Source organism: Nothobranchius furzeri, chromosome 4 (genome assembly GCF_043380555.1).
Source record: "Nothobranchius furzeri strain GRZ-AD chromosome 4, NfurGRZ-RIMD1, whole genome shotgun sequence".
NCBI classification, from domain to species: Eukaryota; Metazoa; Chordata; class Actinopteri; order Cyprinodontiformes; family Nothobranchiidae; genus Nothobranchius; species Nothobranchius furzeri.
In genome coordinates, this window is record NC_091744.1 from 75,819,376 (window position 1) to 75,845,401 (window position 26,026).

Genomic DNA, 26,026 nt, shown 5'->3' on the forward strand with positions numbered 1-26,026 from the left:
CTCTTCTCCCCGGGGTTTTTTTGCCCTGAGTACGACTTGCAAGGCATTCATTCCTACAAGAGACCATTGCAAATGCATTGATTAAACAAGTGAACAACACCTTTAACTGTGATCTAATGTGTGTTACAGAGGTAAAAAGGTATTGGCAATGAAAAGTTATTTGGTTTAAAATAAAATGATAAATATAATATGCTGTTCAATAACTAAAACATGTTTCATTATGATGGATGAGTCAGCTTGAAGCAGAAAAGGGGCTCAGGATACAGATACAGTATTTTGTTTTTACCGATTTGTTCCGTTTTTACAGACTAGTTATTACCTCTTATGTCTGTAGGGTTTTTTTGGCAGAGAAAAATAAGAAGGCGGATGATTACAACTGGATTATTTATGAACACAATCTCTGCAGACCCAACAGCTTTCAGCAGCTCAAACACAAACATTACTCACTGTTGCCATGCTGGAGATGACTCATTTGTTTTTATTTATTGTCTTGTGTAACATTTGTGTGACAAATTATTTTATGTTTGACCGACAGAGTGTTCTTTGTATGACGTGCAATATGACCAAAATCTCATTTCCTGGTTTCTATCTTGATAACTAGAAGGAGCACAGTACAGTCCCGTTTCTGTAAATGTAGTGAATAGCTCACCACAGGGAATGTGGTATTTATTTAGAAATCATAAACGAGATTATCAGAAATTTACACAATAAATATGAATACTTTTCTCTTTACATTTAGAGCGTCACCGTAACAAAATGAGGCTAACGTTAGCTCACTTCTTCTGTTTTCTGATGCAACGTTTGTTGCAGTTCTGGTCAATGATGCACCAACGAAACTTCATAAAAAAGTTTTCCCAAATCACAGAGTTGATTGTTTTGTTACAAATTTTGTGAATAATGTTTAATGTGTCATTTTCCTGCAGCAGACCCCTTCTCCTCAGCTCTCATTAACTCTCATTCATTCAAAGGATTTTTTTTTTTTTTTGCTGTAAACAGTTTACTTAGCATCACCAGATGATAAATGAGGGTATAGGATCACATGATTGATATTTTTATTTATTAATTAAATAGATTTTATTGAGTCGGAAAAGGGGACAATGCCGTCTCAGGGTCTGGGATGAGGTCCTGCCTCAAGTGGAGGAGTTTAAGTATCTCGGGGTCTTGTTCACGAGTGAGGGAAATATGGAGCGAGAGGTCGATAGGTGGATTGGTGCAGCGTCTGAAATGATGCAGGTGTTGTACCGATCTGTCGTGGTCAAGAGAGCTGAGCCAGAAGGCGAAGCTCTCAATTTCCTGGTTGATCTACGTTCCTACCCTCACCGATGGTCACGAGCTTTGGGTAGTGCCAGAAAGATCGAGATTGTGGACACCAGCGGCTGGAATGACTTTTCTCCGTGGGGTGTCTGGGCTTTCATTTAGAGACAGGGTGAGAAGCTCAGTCATCTGGGAGGGGCTCAGAGTAGACCCGCTGCTCCTCCACATTGACAGGAGCCAGTTGAGATGGCTCGGGCATCTAGTTAGGATGCCTCCTTGACGCCTGCCCGGTGAGGTTTTCCAGGCACGTCCAACCTGGAGAAGACCGAAAGGAAAACCTAGGACACGCTGGAGGGACTGTCTCTCGGCTGGCTAGGGAACACCTTAGGTCTTCCCCGGGGGAGCTGGCCCAAGTGGCTGGGGAGAGGGAAGTCTGAGCCTCCCTGTTTAGGCTACTGCCTAATGTAATCTATTAATTCTTACCTTGAAAGAAAAGCTTCTTTTTTTATTATTTATCAGAAGCTCGTGTACATTTAAGCCTGCAGGATTGAACTTTTCCTTGTTTTCTTTTAGATCTGTTGTAAAATCTAACAAATGCATTTAAATGCTTCTATTCCTGCTTTTGTTTTGTTTTTAAACAAAAGACATGAAAAGAGTGAGAATAAATGACACACCATTAACGTACTTCAAATGTCCCTGACATAAACAGCAGCCTCACACGGTGAATGTGTGTGTTTAGATAACCCAGCTGGCCCTGTTATGAATGTGGAGGGAAAACATGGATAGTTGGAGTTGGGAACGTTTCAGAAGATCTGCCTCTGAGGCAACAGCAGAGCTGTGCCACCCTTGCAGCATTGTGTCTAATTAGAGTCTATGATTAGTGCGGACTATCGCCAGTAAAATTCAATCCATCAGTCGGGCTCAGATTACTACGGGTCCCTGTGATCCAGCTATCACTTTGTCTCTGTCACACTACAGCTGCTAATATAAAACCAACCGAATGAATGATTTCTACTCAAGGCGCAGCTTGATTGAAGCTGATTACATTTAGCGAGGGTTTATTATATTTCCATAATTTGTGTGCGGGGTTTGGGTTTGTGGGGGTGGTGGTTAGGAAAGTGGGAGCAGAAGAGCTTGAACAGTATCGTAAGTGATTCCTAACTTTTTTTTTTCTTTTCTCCCAGGTTGCCAGAGCCAAGGGCAAATCCCATGGACCGTCAGGACTTTGAGGACAACGATTCTGGACCGTCCATGGACCACGCCCCCTGATATGATCAAACAGACTCCTTGTCCATCCATCTGTCCTTCATAATCTGCTCCATCCAGCTGTCGGGCCAGCCTCCTACCCCCATTCCTTGGCAATAAACTGACCTTGAGAAAGGCTGCTGTGACAATTATGGATGACTACATCTTTTCTACTTTTTTTTTAATTCCTCACTAGCTACAAACTTTCATTAATTGGAGCGTGCAAGTTATGTGCAATCAATTACCATCAGGCTCAATTTCCGCAGCCAGTCAGAGTCTTGGCTCGCTGGTGAGGCTGCCTGACTCGGAGAGGGGCTCGGATAGGCAGCTGAGCACAACATCTGTTAAACCCAGCAGATGTCAGGGGGTTGACACTGTGCTTTATACTCTTCATTCATTTGCATTATCACTTAGCTTCTTCCATTTAGACACTCTCTGATAAACAAAATGCCTTATGTCTTAAAGAGATTCCATTAAACATAATGTTTTTAGGGTTTTACGATGATTTTAGAACAAACGATGGATACGTGTCCCGCGGCCTTTTCCCTTTGCTGTTCCGAATGATTTTTTTCACACTTCCTTGTGTGCTTGTTGGATCTATTATAGGGATCGGGGGACGTTTTGACACCTATTGACCAGTAAGCACCGCTGAATCTTTGTTAGATAAAAATCGAAGTGCATTTTGGCTATGTGAAAAGGTGCATTGTGCACATTTATCAACTGTGTGTGTGTGTGTGTGTGTGTGTGTGTGTGTGTGTGTGTGTGTGTGTGTGTGTGTGTGTGTGTGTGTGTGTGTGTGTGTGTGTGTGTGTGTGTGTGTGTGTGTGTGTGTGTGTGTGTTGTAATGTAAAGGGTCATTACTCTCAGCCAGCCTGCAGCATATGACAGATTACGGTCGAGAGAAACGTATGCAGTTCTCACTTTGACCTGCTCAGTCACAGCTCTCCCTCGTGATGCGCTGCTCACGTTTTTGTGAACATATCACCAGTTTGTTTCCTTTATGATTTATTCCGTTGGCTTAAATATCAGATCTAAGGGTTTCATTAATGTAAGTGTGATGAGTTTAACGATGACATGATGCCACCGCTGTGGCGCTGCATAGACACACTGAAGCTGCACACCTACCAGGGGAATTGTTGGTGTGTCAACAGCCTATTGAAACAAACCAGCAGGAGCCTATCCTGTATTCTGCTGCGACATCAGACGGTGGTCTCAGTGATGTTTTCGTCTCTTTTTAATTAGTCTATTTTGGTTTAAAATCTATAAATAAAGAGGTTGCTTTTGAGATCGGATGTAGACTCTGACACCCGTGTCGTTCTTTCAAGAGATGTTAATAAATTATTTGCATCATGTCATAAAAAACAAAGTTCAAACACAGAATTCAGTTTTATCAGCCGAAAACAACGATCGTCGTATGGCTTTTTATTTTTTTGTTCTTCACGGCAGCTAGAGAGAAGAGAAATGGATGAACTGGCTTTAAAATAGAATTCAGTGTGGGGGAGGGGAGGATTTCAGGTTTTTCCTCCCATTAAAATTCAAAGCAGCAGCACATCTTGATAAGACTGGGAATAGGAGGGTTGGGAACAAGGGAGGCAGACCAGGACACCTCTCCAGGGTCTCTGTTTACCTCTTCACACGTTTAAATGTCGATGACGTCTGCGCCTCCAAACACGCCCAATCCAACTTTGATCAACTCACAACCTCTTTTTGAAGTCCTTTGTCTCTCTGACATTCATTTTCTGTCCCTCATCTTTTCATAGCGAGATGCCATCTGCAGCGCATTAGCATTGCACCTGCTCTACCTGAGATACTTCATTTAGCCGGAAAGTGCCCTGCTAGCCTATAATTGAGGTATTGACTTTGACATTGATTCATGGATATTTATTTAACCACCGCGCCTTGCCTTCTATGTGGTAGTGCATAATTTCACACCCTTTAATGACTTTGAACTTTTTAGATCTTTCGGGAACTGATGGACTGCTGATTGAAGTCCAGTTCACTTAAATCCTCAATATCATGACTGTATTGGATTTAAGTTGGCTACTGGGCACAGAGGGATACAGGCTGTTGTGTTATCAAATACAGAACGATCATCATCTCCTTATGTTCAATTTTTTCATGCCTCGAGGCAATAATAAGAAATCTGAGAGGGGGGCAAGGCGCCTGGCGTCTGTAGAGGAAATGGAGGGAAGATTGTCTGATCTCATTTAGGCAGAAAGACCACAAGGTTCTCTTTTCTTCCACACCCAATTACACTTGCTCTTCCAGGTCCACATCACTGAGCATGTTCACAAAGGGGGCACAAAGATGAGCAAATAAACAGGAACACAGCCGGAAGACCTCCACTTTCCTGATGGGGCAAAAAGGACTATTTGTGCATTTGTATTGACATGAATTAATTGCTTCATGGCTTGTGAGATTGAATTAGCTACGTGACGTGCTTACCAGTGGAGATGCAGCTTTGATTGCTGCCTTTAATAGAGGCTGTTTTTTCTCCCATCCTTTTAAGAAGACAGTTGCAGGCTGAGGTTTCACAGTAATGGAGCAGATCCACCACCCTCCGATCCACTGTGACACGCCTTAATGAGTCTGTTTATTAGCATGAAAAAGCTGCAAGAGCAAAGGAAGATTTCTCTAATAAAAAGTCTTGTTTTTCTCGTAGGTGTGTGTGTGTGTGTGTGTGTGTGTGTGTGTGTGTGTGTGTGTGTGTGTGTGTGTGTGTGTGTGTGTGTGTGTGTGTGTGTGTGTGTGTGTGTGTGTGTGCCCCCTTTTAAGGACTTTTGACGATGCATTAGCCAGTACAGATGGTTTATTTGCAGAGCCCTGTGCCTCCACCCTCTTTCAAATCACACGTTCTTGTAATATTCAAGAAAATCTATTGCTTGGCTCATTGCAAATGCACTTTATTTATCTTTCTCCTTGGGTTTTATATACGCACACACACACACACACACACACGCACACACAAGAACAGGCATTTTTCCAGGAATTCTACCCCAGGATTTTTACATTTATAACTATTTCCCTTTATGCCAACACAGCTCATTTATTCTGAAGAATAAAAGCTTGTTTTGCCTTCAGATGTGACATTTTGAACCCTTGTTTTAACCTTTTATTTCTGTTTTAAATTGTTGGAGATGTTTGTCCATGATTAAATGGTTTCATAACTCGCTAAACAGATAGAACCCATAAATCAGCCTATAGTCATCTCATCCTTGGAAAAATACAACCTCTGGTGAAACGTCACACTTATTACGCCAGAAATCAGAAATGTGGGAGCTTCTGGTTGGCCAAAGCACAACAAAAATGATCAAAGACAGTAGTCAGGAGAGGATTATTTAGATTTTTGTTTTACTGCCACAGTACCTTTGGGGTCATGCAGTTGCAAGGTAAAGCCAAGTGTCTGAATTTGAGTCATGTGATCAAATATTCTAAGCACAAAAGTAAATCTACTACAAAACAAGAATACAGAGCTTTGTTTAACATGTTTACTTGTTCACTAAATAGTGCACCTTATAGAGGACATGTAAAGATTTCTATTTTTGACGTTTTACCACTGTTGTGAATAGTTATGCACCAAATATTCAGTTGGGTGTTGCATAAATATTCAGTGGTTGAGCTCTCTGAGATACTCGCCTGAATCTGAGGTGATGAACATTATTAGTTTTGCTGGTTTTGGCAGAGAAAATTCAATATATTTACCATAATCTGTCTCCATAAAATGTAATTACACATATCTGTGATCACAGGCTGCATGGCGGGTGCAGTTAGTAGCACTGTTGCTTCACAGAAAGAAGGTCAACAGTTCAAATAACACCAGCTCTGCCTTTCTGCCTGGAGTTGGCATGTTCTCTACGTGCATGTGCAGGTTTGGGTTATGCTTAGGCTTCCTTTCACAAACTAAAAACATGCATGTTAGGTTGATTCGAGACTTTAAAGACTGTGAGTGAGTGCTTGAATTGTCATCTGTGTCTCTGTGGCCCTGTGATGAACCTGTTTAGGGTGTCACCCACATCTCGGACGATGACCGCTGGAGGCAGGGACCAGCTGGTGAGGATGAAGCAGTTCAGATAGTGGACGGATGGTTATCTGGGATCACTTGTTGCTTATTTACACACACAGGACTGCAGCTGTAATTAAACCACTCTTTACCATCAACCTCAATACACTTCTATTGCAATAAACTAAGATTTTATACTATTAATCATCTTGAAGTAAAAAAAGCACTTTTAAATGTGTAGTATATGTGGAAATAATTGAATTTGCAATACTTAAGAAATAGCTTTTTCTGTCAGGATTCACAATTTGATTTTAAATATTTTAGGTTTTAATTTCACATAGCCACACCTGGCAAACTGTCAATATATGTATGTACTGTATATAGTCTGGCCATTAGACAGAAATGTGTCTTTCAAACTGTCTCTGCGTGCAATTGGACAGCACAAGGACCAATAAGAACAATGTCTGACATACACCATTGAAGAAGAAGCAAATACAGTAATTCTCAAAATAAAGTTACCTCTGTCTGAAAAGTCAAGTCTAAATAGTCCAAAGCTGATACCATCTTTGAAGTTTTTGTAGTTTTTTTCTCCATCGTGGTTCTAGCGTTAAAGGCATGCTATGCCATTTTTTCATCATTTTAAATCTTTTTCTTGAGCCAGTGTGTGCTGAAATGAACCTTTACACAGTTAATGAAACGTCACTCAGACCTCACCACCCCCTGTAGCTAGAATATCTCACTTGCAACTTCAGAGTCAGACACAGGCCTGTCCCTGTTGGACTAGTAAAGTGGAGTTGACATGTCAGTGCTGCAGTCTGCTTCCAGCACATCCCCTGCATGTTTTAGATTGTGAACACAGCTGATTTGTTTGGTTTTGTGTTGAATCGCTCCTGTAGAAACTGATGAACGCTGAGGAGACATTTTTGCAGTTAGATTAAGGACTGTGATATACTTGCTGTTTGAAAATGCAAATGCGTGTTAAAAATGCCTGTCACAGGTCACTTGCGTTTATTTGATGCGTCATTTGTGCATGTCCCCTGAAATTAACGTAAACGCTGCAACATATGTGTATCCAGTAGGTGGCGTCAACAAAACGAGCGAGACACACTCACCATGGTCACCCCGTCTCTGGTTTAGAAATCATTCATAACATCTTTGGCACTGCTGCTGTCTCTTTTTCTGTCATGAACTCAAAATTAACCATGTTTGTTTTGGTTGTACCAACAAACCTGGCTCTGTGTCCGGTCTGAGTAGTCTAGTGTGCCCCCTAGTGTAACCCCTTGGTACTACATGCAGTGCAGTGCTGTGCAGCAGCAAATACATGAACAAAGAAGCAGCCTGCTGCCTGCGCCAACGTGAGGTAAAACAGCAAGTGTACCACAGCCCTAAGGTGTTAAAAAGATGAGCGCACAGCGAGAAGATAAGCTTCATTTTTAGTTTTACTAACGGACACTAGGGGGTGCTAAAAGCAAGCCACTTTGTATCTCTTTAAAGTAAAGATGTGTATTTTCCCTGGTGATAGGGGGCAGTACATACCTAAATCACTGCAAGCTGTATTTTTGTGTTCAAGTAAGACCTTACCAGCGGTGGCCATTAAGGTAAAAAATACCTGGAAGTGCAACCTCCAGGAAAATGACAAGCACCTCAGACTCCCGTTCATCACTGGCAACAAGTGAAGAGGTAAATGTGTAAACAACAACATTCATGAATGCTGAAAGTTTTGTAACAGCTTGTTACAAATCAGTAAATGCATCTTGTCCTCACGGGCTCCTGTAGAAGGAAACATGGCGTTGCCCAGAGACTTAGACCCGCTCTCATGTATGTTAGAATTGATTTTTATGGTTATCTGAAGCCACCATTATTTTTGAACAACTGGGCATCATTGAATTCATTTTCAACAACATTTGGATGGATATTTCCAGAGATTAACGGTATGAACTACACATTGTCTCTTTAAGCCTGCCCAACAAACTTAGAGCGTTGTGATTGGCCAGACAAAAAGCTTTCGGGGCAAATGGTAACCCTTCTGATGCTACAATGGAGCGTGGCTAGACCGACCTGTAGAGCAAAATCTTTTGCTACAGGTGTATTTGGTCTAAATTTCTAAACCTTTACATTAAGTGAGTCTATAAAGAAAATCAGTGAGTGCCAATTTTAATGCATTTTGTTTTTATTTGGATCTTTTAATATCTTGTTTTAAGACATTAAGATGTGATTTTTTTACCATGTAACACATATTGCATAACTTATTCATCTATCTTCACTCTCTTTCCCTCCATAGCCAAATAAAGGCTAAAACACATGCGAAGCAAAAAGCAAATAAATCAATTTCCTGACCTTTTTTTCTTTTCCTGTGGCTCATCTGAGATCCAAGCAACAGGAAGAGGATGGATATTGTGGACTATCAGACTGACTGGCAGTAGGCATCTGTCAGAAGCGGCAGGTACAGAAAGCTCTCTGGCAACCCGGGCTCATGAACAATGACTGGGCGAAGACGAGACAGGCTGACGAATCCATCTCTGCACCAGACAGCATCCATCGCTCATTGATGCTCGATTCAGTAAAGAGACCTTTAGGCCTCTGTCTCTCTAACCTCTTTAGAATCTTTTTTTTTCAGCATCCTATTTACATAAGTTGGGGAATTATAGACGATGAAAGGAGTGAGACTAAATGGATATTGTGATCAAAAGCCCAACAGATGAGACGGTTCATGGAGGAATTAAAATGAAGGAGAAAACTGGGTTGGATTTTTAACAAACAGAATTTGCCATAATTTCCCTACTGATCATGTAAATTAAGACAATTATTTCTTACAAGTGTCCGGTTTAAAATGTAAATGAGGTAGTCCAAAACAGAATGACGCCTTCATTTGTTTTCTGCTATGGAGGCAAAAATTCATCCGAACTCTCCAACCCAAGCCTTGTTTTTGGAGCAGTTTTGCTTGCACCGCCTCACTTTTGAGAGTATTTCAAGAAAAGCTGATAAAACCAGTCACTTCTGAGGTAATAGAGATGGTGGCGATCTAGATGGTGCGGCTGCGGTGGTAAAGAACCAGGATGCTCTGTTTTCTCCTGCTGATAATGGAACGTGCCGCTGAATAAAATGAACACTGCACCCAGATAACACCACAGCACCTTACCATGTGGGGGCTGTAACACATTATACGCTCTCTGTCACAGCTGTGATGAATCATCCTCACAGCAAAGATGGCTGCAGAATGCAAAGAAATGGGTGGCAAAAATATTTTTACTTGCTGGCTGAAAAGATAATTAAATCTAAAACAAGGAATACATGTTTACGTCGTCAACTAAAACGTAGATGATTGAATTTAGAAGGTGTTTTATGCAGGGGCGTGTCTGAGGAATTGCCTGGGGTGGCAAATGCCTTGGAATCTAATTGGCCACCCCACTGAGTTCCATTTAAATTGACTTTACATTGTCAACTGAGGGCTTGGAGATATTTAATTTTCCCTCCACCTCCAAAAAACAACAAAATAACCTAACCATGGGTGTCATCCATACATAAACAAGTTAAAAGGCCTGAACATGCCACAGGTTTTACGCCAGACAATGTATTACATTAAAATTACATGACACCCAGATGTATTACATCTGGGTGTCATTCTCGACAGCTCACTTTCTTTTCAGGCTCACATTAATAACATAATTCGGTCAGCATACTTCCATCTACGTTCCATAAACCGTCTCCGTCCCTCACTGACCCCTCACACTGCCGCCATTCTCGTCCACAGCCTCGTCACCTCCCGTATCGACTATTGCAATTCACTTCTTTATGGTCTCCCCAACAAACTCCTTCATGAACTGCAACTGGTCCAGAATTCAGCAGCCCGTATTATCACCAGAACCCCTTCCTTTCACCACATCACCCCGGTTCTCCAGCAGCTTCACTGGCTCCCAGTTAAATTCAGGTCCATCTTCGAAATTCTCCTTCATACCTTCAAAGCAATCCACAACCTCTCTCCTCCATATATCTCAGACCTTATAAGTATTCACACCCCATCCCGTTCACTCAGGTCTTCTTCTTCCATCCATCTTGCGGTTCCTTCTGCCCGTCTCGCTACCATGGGGAGCAGAGCTTTCAGCCGCTCTGCTCCTCGACTCTGGAACTCACTTCCCCCAGACATCAGGAACATCGACAGTTTTACCCTTTTCAAAACAAAACTCAAAACACATATGTTTAAATCTGCCTACAGCCACTGATTTTATTGAACTGTTTCTCTCTTTGTTTTTTCTTCTTTGGGTTTTATTATTGTTTTATTGTATTTTATTACATGTTTTGTGTAAAGTGACCTTGGGTGTCCTGAAAGGCGCTTTTAAATAAAATGTATTATTATTATTATTATTAAAATGTAGACGGGACCTCATCCGTGATCGCTAACTGTTCACCAAAGCTTAGAAACCCAACACGATGTCTCCCCAGCCTTCCTCGTTCCTCTCATCATTCATGCTGTGTACTCACTCTGTCCATTACTGGTTGCCCAGGCTCCTCCGGAGCTTGTTAATTGCACCAGTGACACAGGTCTGTGTGTGAAGCAGCAGTAGTAATTGCTCTAGTCTGGCCTGAGGGGAGGAAGGGTGCAGCCATCTGGCCTCCAGGTTTGCCCTAAAGCTACAAGATTAGACACAAGTCTCCATGTTTGATGAGATGGATGGCATTAGTAGTTTTATCAGGGACAAGATGTACTGTCTCGCTTGTTCTGTTCTCGTAATTGGGTTTGTTGGACTGTGTTGTACGCAGGTATACAAGAGCTGCTCGTGCAGGCTAAAGGATGGGTTTCCACTCAGACCGTCTACCTAAAAGTTAACGTTTCTCTATGATATACATTAGACATAATATTGCACAAATAGGGCATTGTTTTACATATTATTGGTAAAAATCAAATAATGCATTACCATATTTAACTATTTAAAACATTTTAAAAGCATTATTGAACACAAAACTTTAAATATTCACATTTAAACTAAAATTTGATGTTTGTTTAATACGTTTTCATACAAGCAGTCAAACATTCAGAAAAATGTACATGCAGCTGCAACATGTGTGTTTTAAGATGTTTTATGATGTTGAGAAATGATTTTTTTTTGTCCATTCATTCTACATTTTACCTGGTTGTATGGGAAAAGGAAAATGATGCCTGCCAGTTCATCAGAGAACTGCACAAAGGACAATAACCGTACTCCCATTTAGACACCAGTTAACCATACATGCACATATTTGATCTGGTGAAAACCAAATCACCTGGAGAAAATTAACATTCATGCGAAGAACATGTAAAGTCCTGAAAAGTCCCTGTTGGGTGTTTAACTGGCAACCTTCTTGGTGCAAAGAAACAGTTAAGGACTGTGCATACCAGCATAACTGTATTATGTTTCAATCTTATACACATTTGACAATACAATGGTATGTAACTGTGTTGCACGTTACACCAAACTCAAAACGTCAACACATCTGTTTCTCCCTCTGTCTTTCCGTGAAACCATGAAAGCATATAAACGCAGAGCAGAAAAATGAACCTCGTACGACTAAACATGAAACACAGCAGATTATTTATGGAGGCTGAACCACACTGCAGGTCATTTACATAGACTTTATGAACGGAGCAGCATTGAAAATGAAAATATGGTGTTGGCCTTCAGGCCAGGACAACGTCCACGGTATTATCTATTGAATGTATTTGTTCCTCTTTGCTGCATCGTAACAAGATTAAATGTAGAATTTATAGTCATAGATTGATGAGAATGCAAACTTGAATGACACTTGTTAAACAGATAGTTTTTTGTTTGTTTGTTTGTTTGTTTGTTTGTTTGTCACAAGCCTGCACCGTGGTGGAGTTGTTAGTGCTGTTGCGTTGCAGTGCACGGGCTTTCTCCGGGTACTCCAGTTTCCTCCCAAAAACAGAACAACATCCATTTTAGTTTAACTGGCATTCCTAAATGGATTCTAGGTGTGAGTGAGTGTGTGAGTTGTTTGTCTCTATGCAGTCTTGTGATGGACTGGAGATCTGTCCAGGGTGTCCCCCTCTCCTCTCACCCGATGAGTCGTGGAGTGAGGCACCAGCTCCGCCTCGTCCCTGCTGAGGAAATGTGATTCAGAAAATGAGTGAGTTTGTCGCTTTCTGTCATCGGCTCCATTTCATCACGTCACCCATGAAGAGGCAGGATGCTGTACAGCAGTAATGATTTCAGATAAATCCGAGGTAGCATTTGGCTAGGAGCAAGGGAAATCTGTTGACTGGGTAAATAAGAAATGGCCAAAATAAAGTGCTTTTGATTGATTGGCAGTGAAGGGTCGGCACTTTAAACTGTGGAAACCTTGCTCAAAATAATTAAGGCCAATTGTTTTTGTTTTTATTTCTTACTTACCCTCAAAAGCTGCAGTTAAAATTAATCTGAGCGCATTTCCACTCACCTGCAGGAAACTGAGGCAAACCTGAAGAGAATAAAAACTTGGAGGCAAAACCCAGTAAGGGATGAGCGCTGAGCATGTTCAACACGGTGAGAGTTTGAAGCGTCATCAAACCTGAATTAAATCGGTGCAGTTGACTGAAAAAAAATAATATATATTGTCTTTTTAAGGCATTTTTAGCATTTACCAGCTTTTAGCTAATTTTATTAGCTTCCATGTTTAGGTCTGACTTCTCCATGCAGATTTTTAAACTGACCTGCAAAAACACAACATTTATTATTAGTCCTTACAAATGATCATTTTAATTAAATAAAGGGTTGCACATAGTTAAAGTTAAAGTCCTATTATCATCACACGCATGTGAAATTACATCTCCACATTTGACCCATCCCTGTGGGGGGGTGAGTTGCAGCAGTGGTTGCACTCAGAAACTATTTAGTTGTTTAACACCCCAATCCAACTCCCTACAGCTGAGCGTCAAGCAGGGAGGCGTTGGGTCCCATTTTTAAAGTCTTTGATATGACCCGACCAGGCTTTGAACCCCATCTCCCAATCCCAGGATGGATGCTCATACCATTAAGACATATATGAAAATGTGAGCTGATACTTGTATGTTATCCATCCATCCATGTTCATCCGCTTATCTGGAGTCGGGTCGCGGGGGCAGTAGCCTGAGGCGAGAGGCCCAGACTTCCCTCTCCCCAGCCACTTGGGCCAGCTCCCCCAGGGGAATCCCAAGGCATTCCCTGGCCAGGTGAGAGACATAGTCCCTCCACCGTGTCCTGGGTCTACCTTTAGGTCTCATCCCGGTTGGACGTGCCCGGAAAACCTCACTAGGGAGGCGTCCAGGAGGCATCCTCAGAGAATCAGAATCAGAGAGAGCCTTATTGCCAGCGCTCCAGCGAACCAGAGCATAGGAACTTGACTTCACAGAACAGCCTGACCAAGGTTACACACACACATATAGACAGAACAAATACAGGCAGACCACGAGAGCAGCCATAACGGCGCTCATTTCAGTTAGATGAAGAGGGGATTACATGAGGAGAGTTGGGGGAGGGGAAAAAAGGCAGACCAGAGTTACTCTACTATGCAAAAAAAAAAAAAAAAAACACCTCAACATATAAGCACGAACGTCACAGTTCACAACATGAGACTTCAATGGGGGGGGGGGGGGGGGCTGGGATCCTGATTCCTCAGCGGGAGCAGCCCGTGTGGCGCTCAGCCAACTGTGTCCACAGGTGGGTGGGAGGTCACGGGAAAAGGCAGAGCACATTGAGTTCCTGCATTTTGATGGCCTCGCTAGGCAGAGACCACAATCTGAAGGCGGGGGGGTAGGTCGGGTTTTCACAGCATTTGTCGGCATTCCTTCCGTCGTGGGGGTTGTTGCACGCAACTCCAAGGCTGCTATGGCGTCAGATTGGATAACAAGACTTTGTTTGTGTCAGGCAGAGATAATTTTCTTCTCTGCCTTAAAGTCTGTATTGATCATTCAAGTCCTCCAGTGAAGCCAATTCAGGTATTAAACATCTCCACACCGTTCAGTGACCCTCTCCGAGATGACATCCATTTTGCACTCTAATACCGGCAACGCAGCAAGGACATTGTCCAGCTTACGGTTCACCTCGAGTAACGTCCCACTCAGTGAGGCATCCGCCCGGGCGGTGCTTGCCATGGGTGCGGGTCGCACTCCAATCGCTCCCGACTTCCCAAATTTCCACAAAACCAGATATCCTGCCACTCCAAACAGAAGAAATCCAGTGATCATAAGGCCAAATATCCACATATCTTCGACGTCCTCAATGGACAGCTGAGATAGACAAACGATCCTCCAGACCTTCCAGGAATCGAGCGCATATCCCGCTGCGTGTGTCCTTTGAGGGCACGTGGGAGCCCCCTCCTCCGTTCTCATCGTGGAAAAGATCTTATCAATCACGTTGAATGACCAATTAATTAAATCCATTTCTAAAAAATAGGGATTTCCAGAGGAAATGCAGAGAAGCGCTCTGTAGGCAGACGGGACAAAGAGCCTTGGGAAAAAAGATAAGGGAGCAAAAAGGGAAGTGTCTGTACTCTGCGAGTGCCAGAAGAGAAGACCAGATGCCCGAGCCACCTCAACTGGCTCCTCTCGATGCGGAGGAGCAGCGGGTCTACTCCGAGCCCCTCCCGAATGACTGAGCTTCTCACCCTATCTCTAAGCGAGAGGCCAGCCACTCTTCGGAGAAAACTCATTTCGGCCGCTTGTATCCGGGATCTCGTTCTTTCGGTCATTACCCAAAGCTCATGACCGTATTTGTGTTACTTCAATTCTATACTTGTTTGTTTTTTTATCCCCAGAATACCATTTTAAATGCTCAGGTTAATCCGAATACTTCAAATATTTTAAGTGAATAGTACAATGGTGGGAAAAGAAAACGAAGAGAACTGATTTCTTTAAAAACTCTTTATTTTGTTTCTGTCTCCAAAAATCTGCCTTTTAAGAAAAGGAAAAATATGCTTTAAATTACAATTTACCATGAGCACACACTCTCGGTGATCACAAGCACTTTTTAACACATTCCATTGAAAGGCAACCATAACAACGAATGCAGAAACATGAAAATAATCAAAAATGGACCTAGAAGGTTTTAGCCAAACAAACTGAGGTTTTTGCTTTTATCAGCAGAAGAAAATAAATAAAATACATTCATATAAATCCTGAATGAAATAGAAACACGTGCAGACAATACAGGCAGGGGAATGCCAGCATCTATAAGAATATGATATTATCCATTTAGTTATCCGCTGACAATTTGTATTAATGTCTGTCCTTGTTTTTCCCTCCCACACAAAATGTTTCTTCAGCCGACTCCCCGTGGTGACTGCTTAATCAAGATGACAAGCAGCTTGAAAACATATTTTAATTGGATGCAAGGATGGTAAGATGTTAACTAAACATGCAGCCACTCATGTTCGCTCAGTCTGTTGCAATAACACAACCACGTGGGTGAAAAAGAGACGAGCTTTTGTTTTGTTTTTTTACTGAAATGGGTCATCCTTCCATCTCCTCCACTATTGACACATTCTGTTTAATCTCCCTGTTTTCTGTTGATGTGTCTGCATTTATCCTGGGTTGTTATGCTTAAAGAACACTACGTTTGCTGTGTGGAACAAAAGCAAACAGGAGGAAAACAAATGTGCTGATGACCTCTACCCACCTGCTCGGTCTATTTCAGTAGCGTCTTATACGTAAACATTTTGCATGCATGAAAATCAAAGAATCACGTCTCCACATAGAAATTTCATTAAAACAGTTGATAAAAGAAAAGAGAGGTTGAAAGATTATGGAATTCTGTCAGTGCACATGATGCTTCTGCAAAAGGACTTTTATAATGAATACAAAGTATCTTCGTGGGACACGCTTGTAGTTATTACCATTTTGGTTTCAGTTGTGGACAATAAATATTATTCTTTTTGCTCCCAGGGCCAATTTTGTAACTAATCTTTCTGCAGTGATTTCATATCTCCATGATTACAAATAGAGATGGGTACCTTTGACATTTGAATCGATTCGGTACTGATTCCCGGTACCTACGAATTGATACCGGTACTTAACGGTACCAATTTTTGATACTTTTGAGTGTTTATTATTTTAATTTTCTTTTATAATTAAATATATTTTTTTCTCAATATATAACAATATTTGATAAATATCATGATAAATAACATTCAACTGTTTGTATTTTAACATTGTCCTTGTAGTTTTATAAGCTGAAAATTAAACTGAAGCAAACATCTTTACTGTGAACTAAATTTACTGTGTATCTTCATTCCTTTTGCCGTCTTTTTTCATTTGATTTTTCCTACTGGGAAGTTAGAATTTCCGAGGAGAAAGCGAACGCACCATTAGCTGATAACAACGGTGGCAATGGAAGCTAACATATCAAGCTAACATTATCTTAAACAGTTTATTTAACTGCTGGAGCAGATTAAAACGATGATGCCTCACACTTAGATCATTGTAAAGTGAAGCCAAACTTTAGAGCGCGTTCATGTTCTTCTAGTCGGAAATTTGGAGTTCCAAGGAGAAAGTGAACGCACCATTAGCGAATCGGAAGCTAACAAATCAAGCTAACATTATCTTAAACATTTTATTTACCTACCGGAGCAGATTAAGATGAGGATGTCTCACTTAGATCGTTGTCGCTGGTTTCATCATCACCCAGTTACCCATCACATTTAGTGAAGTGGACCCAAGCTTTAGCGTGCGTTCTTTCTACCATGCTGCTCTGTTTACAACTCGCTCGCAGCGACCGATGACATAACGCTGTTGCGCATGCGCAGTTGTCTAGGCAAGTTCTCGTTATGAAGGACGGGTACCGAAACGAGGCACCGTTTGAAATGACGTGAATCGGTGCTGGGTCGGTACTATGGAATTCAGTCGGCACCTTAAAAAGTACCGAATTCGGTACCCATCCCTAATTACAAAGATATAAGAAAATGCTTAGTTACACTATGGTCAGCCCGGCCTGGTCTGGTGCAACCCTTGTTGGTGCATGGCCGCTGAAAGCTGCGCATCGCCACGGCTCCAGGAACACTCATTTGTTCCACGCTATTCCGCCCAGTTCCCTCTGAAATCTGTCCTTAGCAAGCGAAGACAGAAAGGTCTTCACCTCACTGTTGTTCCAAGGCAAATTCTTCTGGGTGGATGTGTTGAAAGTATAACATAAAAAACATTATATTTGGATTCAGTCAGATGCTATTCTGTGAAATCACTTGCCACGCACACCGCCAGGCCAATCAGAGGCTCCCACCACATAATTGTGAGAGTCAGTGTGTTTACACGTGCATCTAAGTCCATCAAAAGTGATAAACTGGGAGTCTTTATCCTAGTTTACATGTACGTTAGGAAACCGAACTCTCAAAGGAAGTATGTTCCACTTTGGTACAGTAGGTGGCGACATGCACTCTTTCGTGTTGTTATTTTTCCAGTTAGCTTAAAGCAACAAAAATAGTAAACAAACGCTGGTAGGAGTGAAGCAGACAAAGTTAAAACAACAGCGCTGCAGCACAGCCTATTTGGTATGCACTGTGCTGTTTGATGGTGTCACACGTTTTACTTTGTGGCAATGATATCAGAAAACTGCTGATGAAATTGGTTTCCTACTGCATTATCTAGGTTCTTTAGCACCATTAGAACCAGTTCACCTTCAGTAAGACGAATGCGTTTACATGCAGTTAAAAAAACAGACGTCAGTTATGTAGCGTAAAAGTTCAGTTTTCTGATGTGCATGTAAACACACTGAGTGACATCACTTCAGCTGGCCAATCAGTCCATAGGTGGCTGTGAATGGCCGCATCGGCCAGAAAACAACCACAGCGAAGACAGCAGTCGGCTCCCCACAGACCAATGGTAAATGGCCTGTATTTGATATAGCGCCTTCTAGAGTCCAAACCCCCCAAAGGCGCTTCACAGCACAATCAGTCAGTCACACACACTTTCACACCCTGGTGGGGATGAGCTACGATGTAGCCACAGCTGCTCTGGGGCACACTGACAGAGATGAGGTTGCCGAGCACTGGCGCCTCCGATCCCTCCAACCACCATCAGCAGGCAAGATGGGTTAGTTTCTTGACCAAGGACACAATGACAGTGACAGACTATGCGGGGCTCGAACCAGCTGATTACGGGGCGAGCACTTAACTCCTGTGCCACTGTCACCGTTTTACATCGCCATTGTAAATGTGCTAAACCTACCTGGGCCAAGCCAAGCTGATTGTAGTGTAAATAGGCCAAAAGTGCATTTTAGCTAAAGCTGCTTCATTCTGCATCACTTCACAGGTCTTGGTCTGCTAGTGTTTAAACAGTAATAACTTAAAATAATGGTTTAAGCTACCATAATGCTACTTCCATTATGTTTTATGTGCTGATTCTGAACAACAACTGAATTATTAATAAAAATACAGTAAATGTCATAATTCAAACTGACTGTGATCATAAAATACGTCCCAAAACTCTGACATGGCCACAAACTCCAGAATGCATGTACTGACAGCCTGGTATACAATAGGTCTAAATAATAGGAATTAGGTCTAACCAATAGGAATCATATGAGTCATCTGTTTTTTTAACACTATCAGTCAAATGCATTTAGCTGCTGTAGAGTTTTAATCAATGCAGAATAAAACCAACAGAGCAAATATCGTGCAGTTCAATGCACTTTTACTGGAGTCTTGGAGAAATAGCATCACTCTAACAGGATTGGATAGCCGATGTTGGCCCTGGTTAAAATCATGTTGGTTGTCCACAGTCAAAATAAATTTGGATTCAGGTTTTCGACCAGTCTCCTGAAGTTTTTGTTCCATTTCTAAACTCGAGGACCGAATTAGCAGAAAGGATCTTTTCTCTGTTTTGTTGAGATTGTTATATAGGATAGCACATGCAGTCTCAAGGGGAGGACGTGTTTCTTGCAGGAAACGTCTGAACTACACTACAGGTAGAGAGAAACGCAACAAACATTGTTTGAACCGAGGAGGATTTTGAAATGCCAAAAAGGAAAACAAAGTCAGTAAACAAGCCACGCGGCAGATTCTGCACCTGGTCGTGAAAGCTGCTGGAGATAAGAGAAAATCTCATCATGTGTGAACACAGCTTAGCACACAAGTACAAATGCTTCTGAACAGCTTTAGAAATAAGCAAATATTAGTTTTCATATAGAGGGGAATGTTAGAAGTGTACTAGAAATATCATTACACAGTTATCTTAGGATTATTGCAGGAAAAGAATCAGAAAGCATCGTATTGCCGTGCTCCAAACTGGATGCAGAGAACTTCATCATTAAACAAAAGACAGGGTGAAAGTAGGTGAAGATTTGCTATGTTTAATTTCAAATCGTGTATGATATACGCAGAAGAACAGAGATTAACTGTATTTGTGATTTTCCCTCGTGTCCACGAGAGCCTGCAATCCCTTCTTTCTTCGATTCCGTTGTCTCTCCAAAGCAGACTAACATCCATTAGTGCTGGCAGGAAACGTATTGAGATGAATGCGCTCCAATTTTCACCACCCCTCTAAGTGCCCGGCTACATCTCGCCGTGCACGGGGACTGTGAAGAGGGAGGTGGAGCCGTCCCAGTGTAGCTTTGGACTGCCTCACAGTGGCCCTGCAATCTCTACCTGTGGGTGGAAAACCACCAACCCCCTTCAGTGTGCTTTTATCAATGTGTAAAAATAGTCACACGGGCTTCTTGCTCTCTTCATTTGTGTGTGTGCGTGTGTGTGTGTGTGTGTGTGTGTGTGTGTGTGTGTGTGTGTGTGTGTGTGTGTGTGTGTGTGTGTGTGTGTGTGTGTGTGTGTGTGTGTGTGTGTGTGTGTGTGTGTGTGTGAGACTCCACTCTCCCGTAACAACATTTCATCCTCTGAGAAAATGCCGCCTACAAGGGTCCATCGCTAAACCGTAATCACTTCAAATGTGGCCTTTTCGTCACCATCACAATGGGCTTCATGGCAAATAATGGGAAAAGAAGAAAAAAGTAAGAGATGGCAACAGTGTGCTCGCTATTTCACTTGCTGAGAAGCCTACATCACAATTCAGTGGAAAATGAATAACTAGCTTGTTTTGGAGAGCCAGGGTCTGTTTATCCTCAGTGCACTTGAGTCACAGTTCACTGTACAATCATTTCTTGTGAAAGCCATGTGTAATGCTCAGAGAAATAGTGGGCGCACGCACGCACACACTAAACGTTTTCTTAAACCAGAGTCCTCATTTCCCCCTTTGGTGTCTCATCAGACTAGAAGCTCCAGTTGAGTTTGTTTAAAACGTTGCTATAACATCGAGGCTATGCAGGGGAAAGTCGAAATATTAGAATATTGTGCATTTATTTAAATAATTCTGCTTAAATGGTGAAACAAACATATGAGATAGACTCATTCCATGCAAAGCCAGATAGTTTAAGTCTTTGTTATATTTATGGTGATGCGGCTTGGAGCTTAAGCTGCCATACATTTAAACTCTCAGACAATTAGAATATTGTTCAATATTCTAGACTCAAAGTGTCACACTCTAAATCAGAGCAACCCTGCAAAGGGTATGTGAGCCTTTAGATGGTGTTAAAGACATACTTTGCAACTTTTTCATTTTTTTAAATCAATTTCTTGAGCCGGTATGTGCTAAGAGGACCCCTTAGGGTTAATGAAAAGCCACACAGCCCCTGTCGCCCCCTGTACTAGCGGCTGCTCTGTTGGAACATAGGGAAATGGAGCTGACATACCTGGCGCTGCAGTCTAGTTCCAGCACGTTTCCTGCATGTTTTAGATCATGAACATAGCTGATTTATTTAATTTAGTGGTGAATCATTCCTGCAGACACTGAAGAAGGCTGGGGAGACATTTCAGCTGTTAAATTAAGGTCTTAAAAATACCAACGCACAGCAAGAAGTGTTGATTTCTGTTTTACAAATGGACAGTAAAGGGTGCTAAAAGCAAGCCAAAACTGCCTAGTTCCCCTTTAAATGAACGCTTGCATGAAATTCTAATTTTTCAAGTTGCACCTGTTTTGACTAAAACAGGTCCAGGTCCAACTTGTCATATCTTGTCACAATATCTGTGACTTGTTTTTACAAAACAACAATGATCGGGTTGGGGCAGATAGTTTTTGTAAAAAATAAAAAATAAAGTGTGGGGGGTGAGGGTGGGGGGCGGGGGGTTGTTGAGTGTTGTAAGTTGCACGTGTCTGACCTGCAGTAGCATCAGAGGAGCTTCATTACGGTGGATCAGAGAAGTTTTATGCAGACTTTTATGAAAAGGGAGAAAATTCCCACCAAATTAAAAACAACTAAAATCTCAAAAATGTTACAGCAGTGTAGTTTAAAACCATGCTATATATTGTTAAACAGCTATTTCATTTTATTATTATTGTTTATTTATTTTTAATCAGTTATGCAGAGTTTGTAGCTTGTTGTTCATGCAAAACTTGGAGGGCGTTCCATGACAAAACATAAACTGTAGCGTCTGCATGAACTTTCTGAACATTCAGTCGTTTCAGTTTGTTTCAGTCGTTCCTTTTTGTGTCGCATTTAGCTTAATAAGATAATCTGAACTGAACAAAGTCACCCACCAATCAGTTGAATTCAACTTTATTGATAAAGCAGTCTACAATAGCCAGCATATGACTGCTATGCACTAAAAATATTATACAAAAATATAAATAAAAGGCATAAAAACCAGGATAACTTCTGTTGTGTATAAAATCAACATCTCAGTATGCGCCTTCCGTGCGTTTGATGAGTTTATATGGTTGAGCAGCTAAACAGCATAATCATGCCGAGTGTGTTTTCCTTTCCTGGCTTGTTGGGTTTCCCCGCCTTCCTCTTTTGAGGATTAGTAACGATCAAAGCACCGCTCACTCCATACTTACACATTCCCCCCTTCAAACAACAGGTGGGAAATCCCCATCAGCCAGCATGCATCAGTATCAGCCAAAAGGGTACTTCAGGCATCCTCCAGAGGGCAGGAAGATATGGAACCAAGTGCTGCTCAAAGCTTTCTATTAGACTTTTGCTCAGAAAGGGTTCGATGTGCTTTGTGTTTGTGCCCTGGGTAATCGTTTTAGCAGAAGAATTAACAGTTTACCAAGGATTGTTATTTTTTAAATATGTGTCTTGGTGAAAAAAATAATAATTTCAGCTTATTTTCTGTTTAATGGCATTGCGTTCTGCAGGTTTTGCAGGATTTATTGTGTCACATTTTTGGAAATGTATTACAAAGGTGCTTAAACAGCTGACTTTTTATCTTTTTTGAAGTTTCTATATTTGATAACTGAAAACAACATTTTTTTCAGTTTTTTTTTTCATTATCCTAAGTAGATGTTCTCACCCTTCGCTACAGAAAGGTGTATCTCTTCCCCAAAAGCTGCATAAATAGACCGAAATTATGTTTGATTTTACTTATTGATTCAAAAAAATTAATTGTTTTCTTTTTCATTTTATTGTTTATCAAGTTTTTTGTTTCAATTGTACCTCATTACTCTTATTGCCCTAAAAAATAAGATGACCTGACCGTGAATCAGTCCATCCATCCATCTTATCAAAACTCAGCTTGTGAAGGTAAAAGTTCCAGGAGGGATGTCCAGACATTGCTCTCTCCAGCCCCTCCTGACAGATTCCAAGCTTTTCCCAGGCTAGTTGTCTCAGGAGTCTCCTCCGAGTGTCCAGAAAATGTCCAAAGAAGAGAAACTAGGGGACATTTTGATGCCTATTTCACCGCAGGTTGATCCCTAGCTCCTCTCGAATGATCTTATCTCTGCTGAGCCTAGTCAGCTTGTGGAGGAAACCAATTTCAGTCGCCTGGGATCTCTTTCCTTCAGTTACCATCCAAATCTTAAACACAGGTGAGGGCTGGAGTGTAGATGGACCAGCATTTCTAGAGCTTTATCGTTCATCTCAGCTGCCTCCTGCAACTGATGTTGCACAATTATTACTGATGATGAACTCCTGATCTGTCATCCAATGGTCCATCCTACCATCACTCATTAAGATTCACTGTTATTTTCTCCCTAGTTTGCATGCTTAGACAAAGCAGTGTTACAGGACACATTTGACCACCACCCTTTTCCCTCAGACTGCTCCTGTCTGTTCTGGTTTCAATGCAGTTGGTGGGTTTTTTTTTTTTGCGAGGATTGCTGCATGTCAAAAAGCCCCCGTGGCTCCACGGCGATGGCTCTAATGAGAGCTCGCCCTCGGTAAGGCAGAAGAACAAAGCGATTTGTGTGTGTGTGTGTGTGTCTGCTCCTGCGTGTGTTTGCGGTTTGCCAATAAATGAATCAGTGTTGGGAGAAATAAGCTGAAATTTGAATGTGAACATTTCCCATACTGCTTTGGGGCTGGGAACCAACAGTTGCGAGCATTGAGCTCGTAATTCTTCACCCTGTGATCAAAGGCTTGGCTCTCAGCAAGCTCCCCGACCATCTTCTCTCGGTTCTCGTTATTTTCTCTCCCCTCCCCTCTCCTCGCTGCTCCAATCACGGTCAAGAGCAACCAGGCGTGAGTTACAACCCTGTGGCAGTGTTGCTTATTATCACTGAGCTTCACAAATCTGACTAGTCCCGCCTGGTAACCCCCTCACTGTGCCGAACCTTACCCCTTCAACCCAATTTCCTCCTCACATGGTTAGCCTGCCTGCTCTAACTGCGCCCTAAAGTAACGGACCGATTTCAGCCTCTTTAACAAAACTTCCTGAAACTACAGAGCTGCTGTAATACACGCCGCTCTCCCCTGTGTTCAGGTCTCTCGAGCCTCTCACACAATTTATTCATCACACTCCTAAAAGAATGTCTCTTAGCAGCACTCATAACTTCTGGTTAAGTTTAGATGTTCAACCCTCGTTACATCATCTATATTTATGAATGTTATTGCTGAATCTGATGAGAGAACCAACGCTTTATTCTCTGTTCTATCCAACTTTTCTTTAGCCATCGGCTGCTGTCTGCTCTTCCCTCCGTCCTAATTCACACTTCAATAGCTCAAATGTGTCACTTTCTTACTGGCGCTCTGCAAATCTGTTCCCCTCCCCAACGTTCCTGACACATATGGCCCAGTGGAATATTCTCAAGGTTACACACAGCGTTACCCCTTTAAAAATCGAAATTGGGATCCGTTTTTATCTAAAACTGTAGCATAGCCCGGAGCGCTCTGGTAAAACACTGCAGAGCAGAGAGCCCTGTCATGGCAGGGGAAGCAAAGCATGAGTGGCCCATTTTGGCCAATAAAAAAAAAACACCTGAGACAGCTGGTGATCCCCTGAATTAATGCAGCCTGCGGGTGTGAGCGTAGGCTGAGCCAGAATGATTGCTATAAAACAGGCCAAGCCTGCTGGGAGCACTGGTGCCTCTTTTCATTTTGGCCCAACTCCATTACACGACCTTGCAGACCTGATGCTCCCATCTGCCTGGTTTCCTCCACCCTCTTTCATCTTTCTGTGATAGGATCATTTCTTCTATTCCTTTAGATTTAATTAGATTTCATCGTGCAAGGTCAGTCAAGTGTGCACTGTCCTTATAGTTGGTGTGAAGAAAAATTAAATAGGTTGGGCTCATATGGTTGGATTTTAATATAAACATCCTTTCATTGATGTGCTTCTGACCCAAAGATGTACAGGTTGGAGGTAAAGAAAAGGTCTCTCTCTGGAAAAGAGATTGATTCAGTCAAAATGAACTTCATCCAACAAGAAACCAACATCATTCAACTTGATAAGAAGCTTTCATTTTTTTTAATATGCTTATAATTCAGAAATACTTATGCAAACAATCCATTGCCTTACTTTTTGAAAGCTTGGGGCAGATTTCTGAGAGGTGATCAATGGTGGCAGAGCAGTAACGTTTCTGCCAGAGGGTTGCAGGTTTGAGTCTCTTAGTCTCCTTGTGTGCTAGTGGTAGTCAGAGGGGCGGGCGGTGCCAGAGTTCACCTGCTTCGCTTATGTCAGTGAGCACCAGGGCAGCTGTGGCCACATTGTAGCTCATCATCACCAGTGTGTGAATGTGTAGCCTCTTTTATATAAAAAAAAAATGCCACCAATTTGCTGAAAAGCTGAGGTGACATCAGGGAGTCTTATGTTGTGAATAAGTGGTCAGACCATGGCGGTAATGCGGCGCAATTGTGTCATCTTTACAAAGGATTACGCCATAGCGGTAAAAAGGGGGTATGGGGCGGTCTTTGCGCTGCTACAGACTTCCGTTTAGACTGGACATAACTTGCGTTTTATCGAGATTGAAGCTGTGCTCCTTAAGTTTTTTTGACAAGCTGCTCTTAACTGTGTCTGTCCCTCAGTCCCTGAGAACTGACTGGTGATCAGAGCTTCAGCTCTAACGAAGAGATGCTCCCAGAGCTCTGGTATTGCTCCAGTTTACCATCTCAGCTGACTCTGTTTAAACAAGAGAAACTTACTGCCTGTGGTTACTTTCATTTTCAATATTGTTGCCAGCCCGAGCTCGGCAGACATTCAACACATGACCAACCAACCTTTGTTGTGTCAAGGTGTAATCTTCATTCACAAGTCCAGCATTGCGGCAATATTACTACCAAGTGTGGCGGCACAGTGTGTCTTCTAAAGCGACTTGTGTGTGCATGT

General features: G+C 42.0%; 1 protein-coding gene across 3 annotated transcripts in view; it reads left to right on the forward strand.

Annotated features, from left to right (window-relative positions):
- The window catches only part of trim44 (tripartite motif containing 44), a 74,247-nt gene extending 70,444 nt beyond the window's left edge, over positions 1-3,803 (forward strand). For all 3 annotated transcript variants that reach the window (XM_054733217.2, XM_054733218.2, XM_015964828.3), the window contains one exon: positions 2,439-3,803. In XM_054733217.2, coding sequence (XP_054589192.2) covers positions 2,439-2,523 — 85 coding nt within the window. In that variant the 3' untranslated portion in view covers positions 2,524-3,803. The remainder of the gene's footprint in view (positions 1-2,438) is intronic.
- Positions 3,804-26,026: the final 22,223 nt, after the last annotated feature.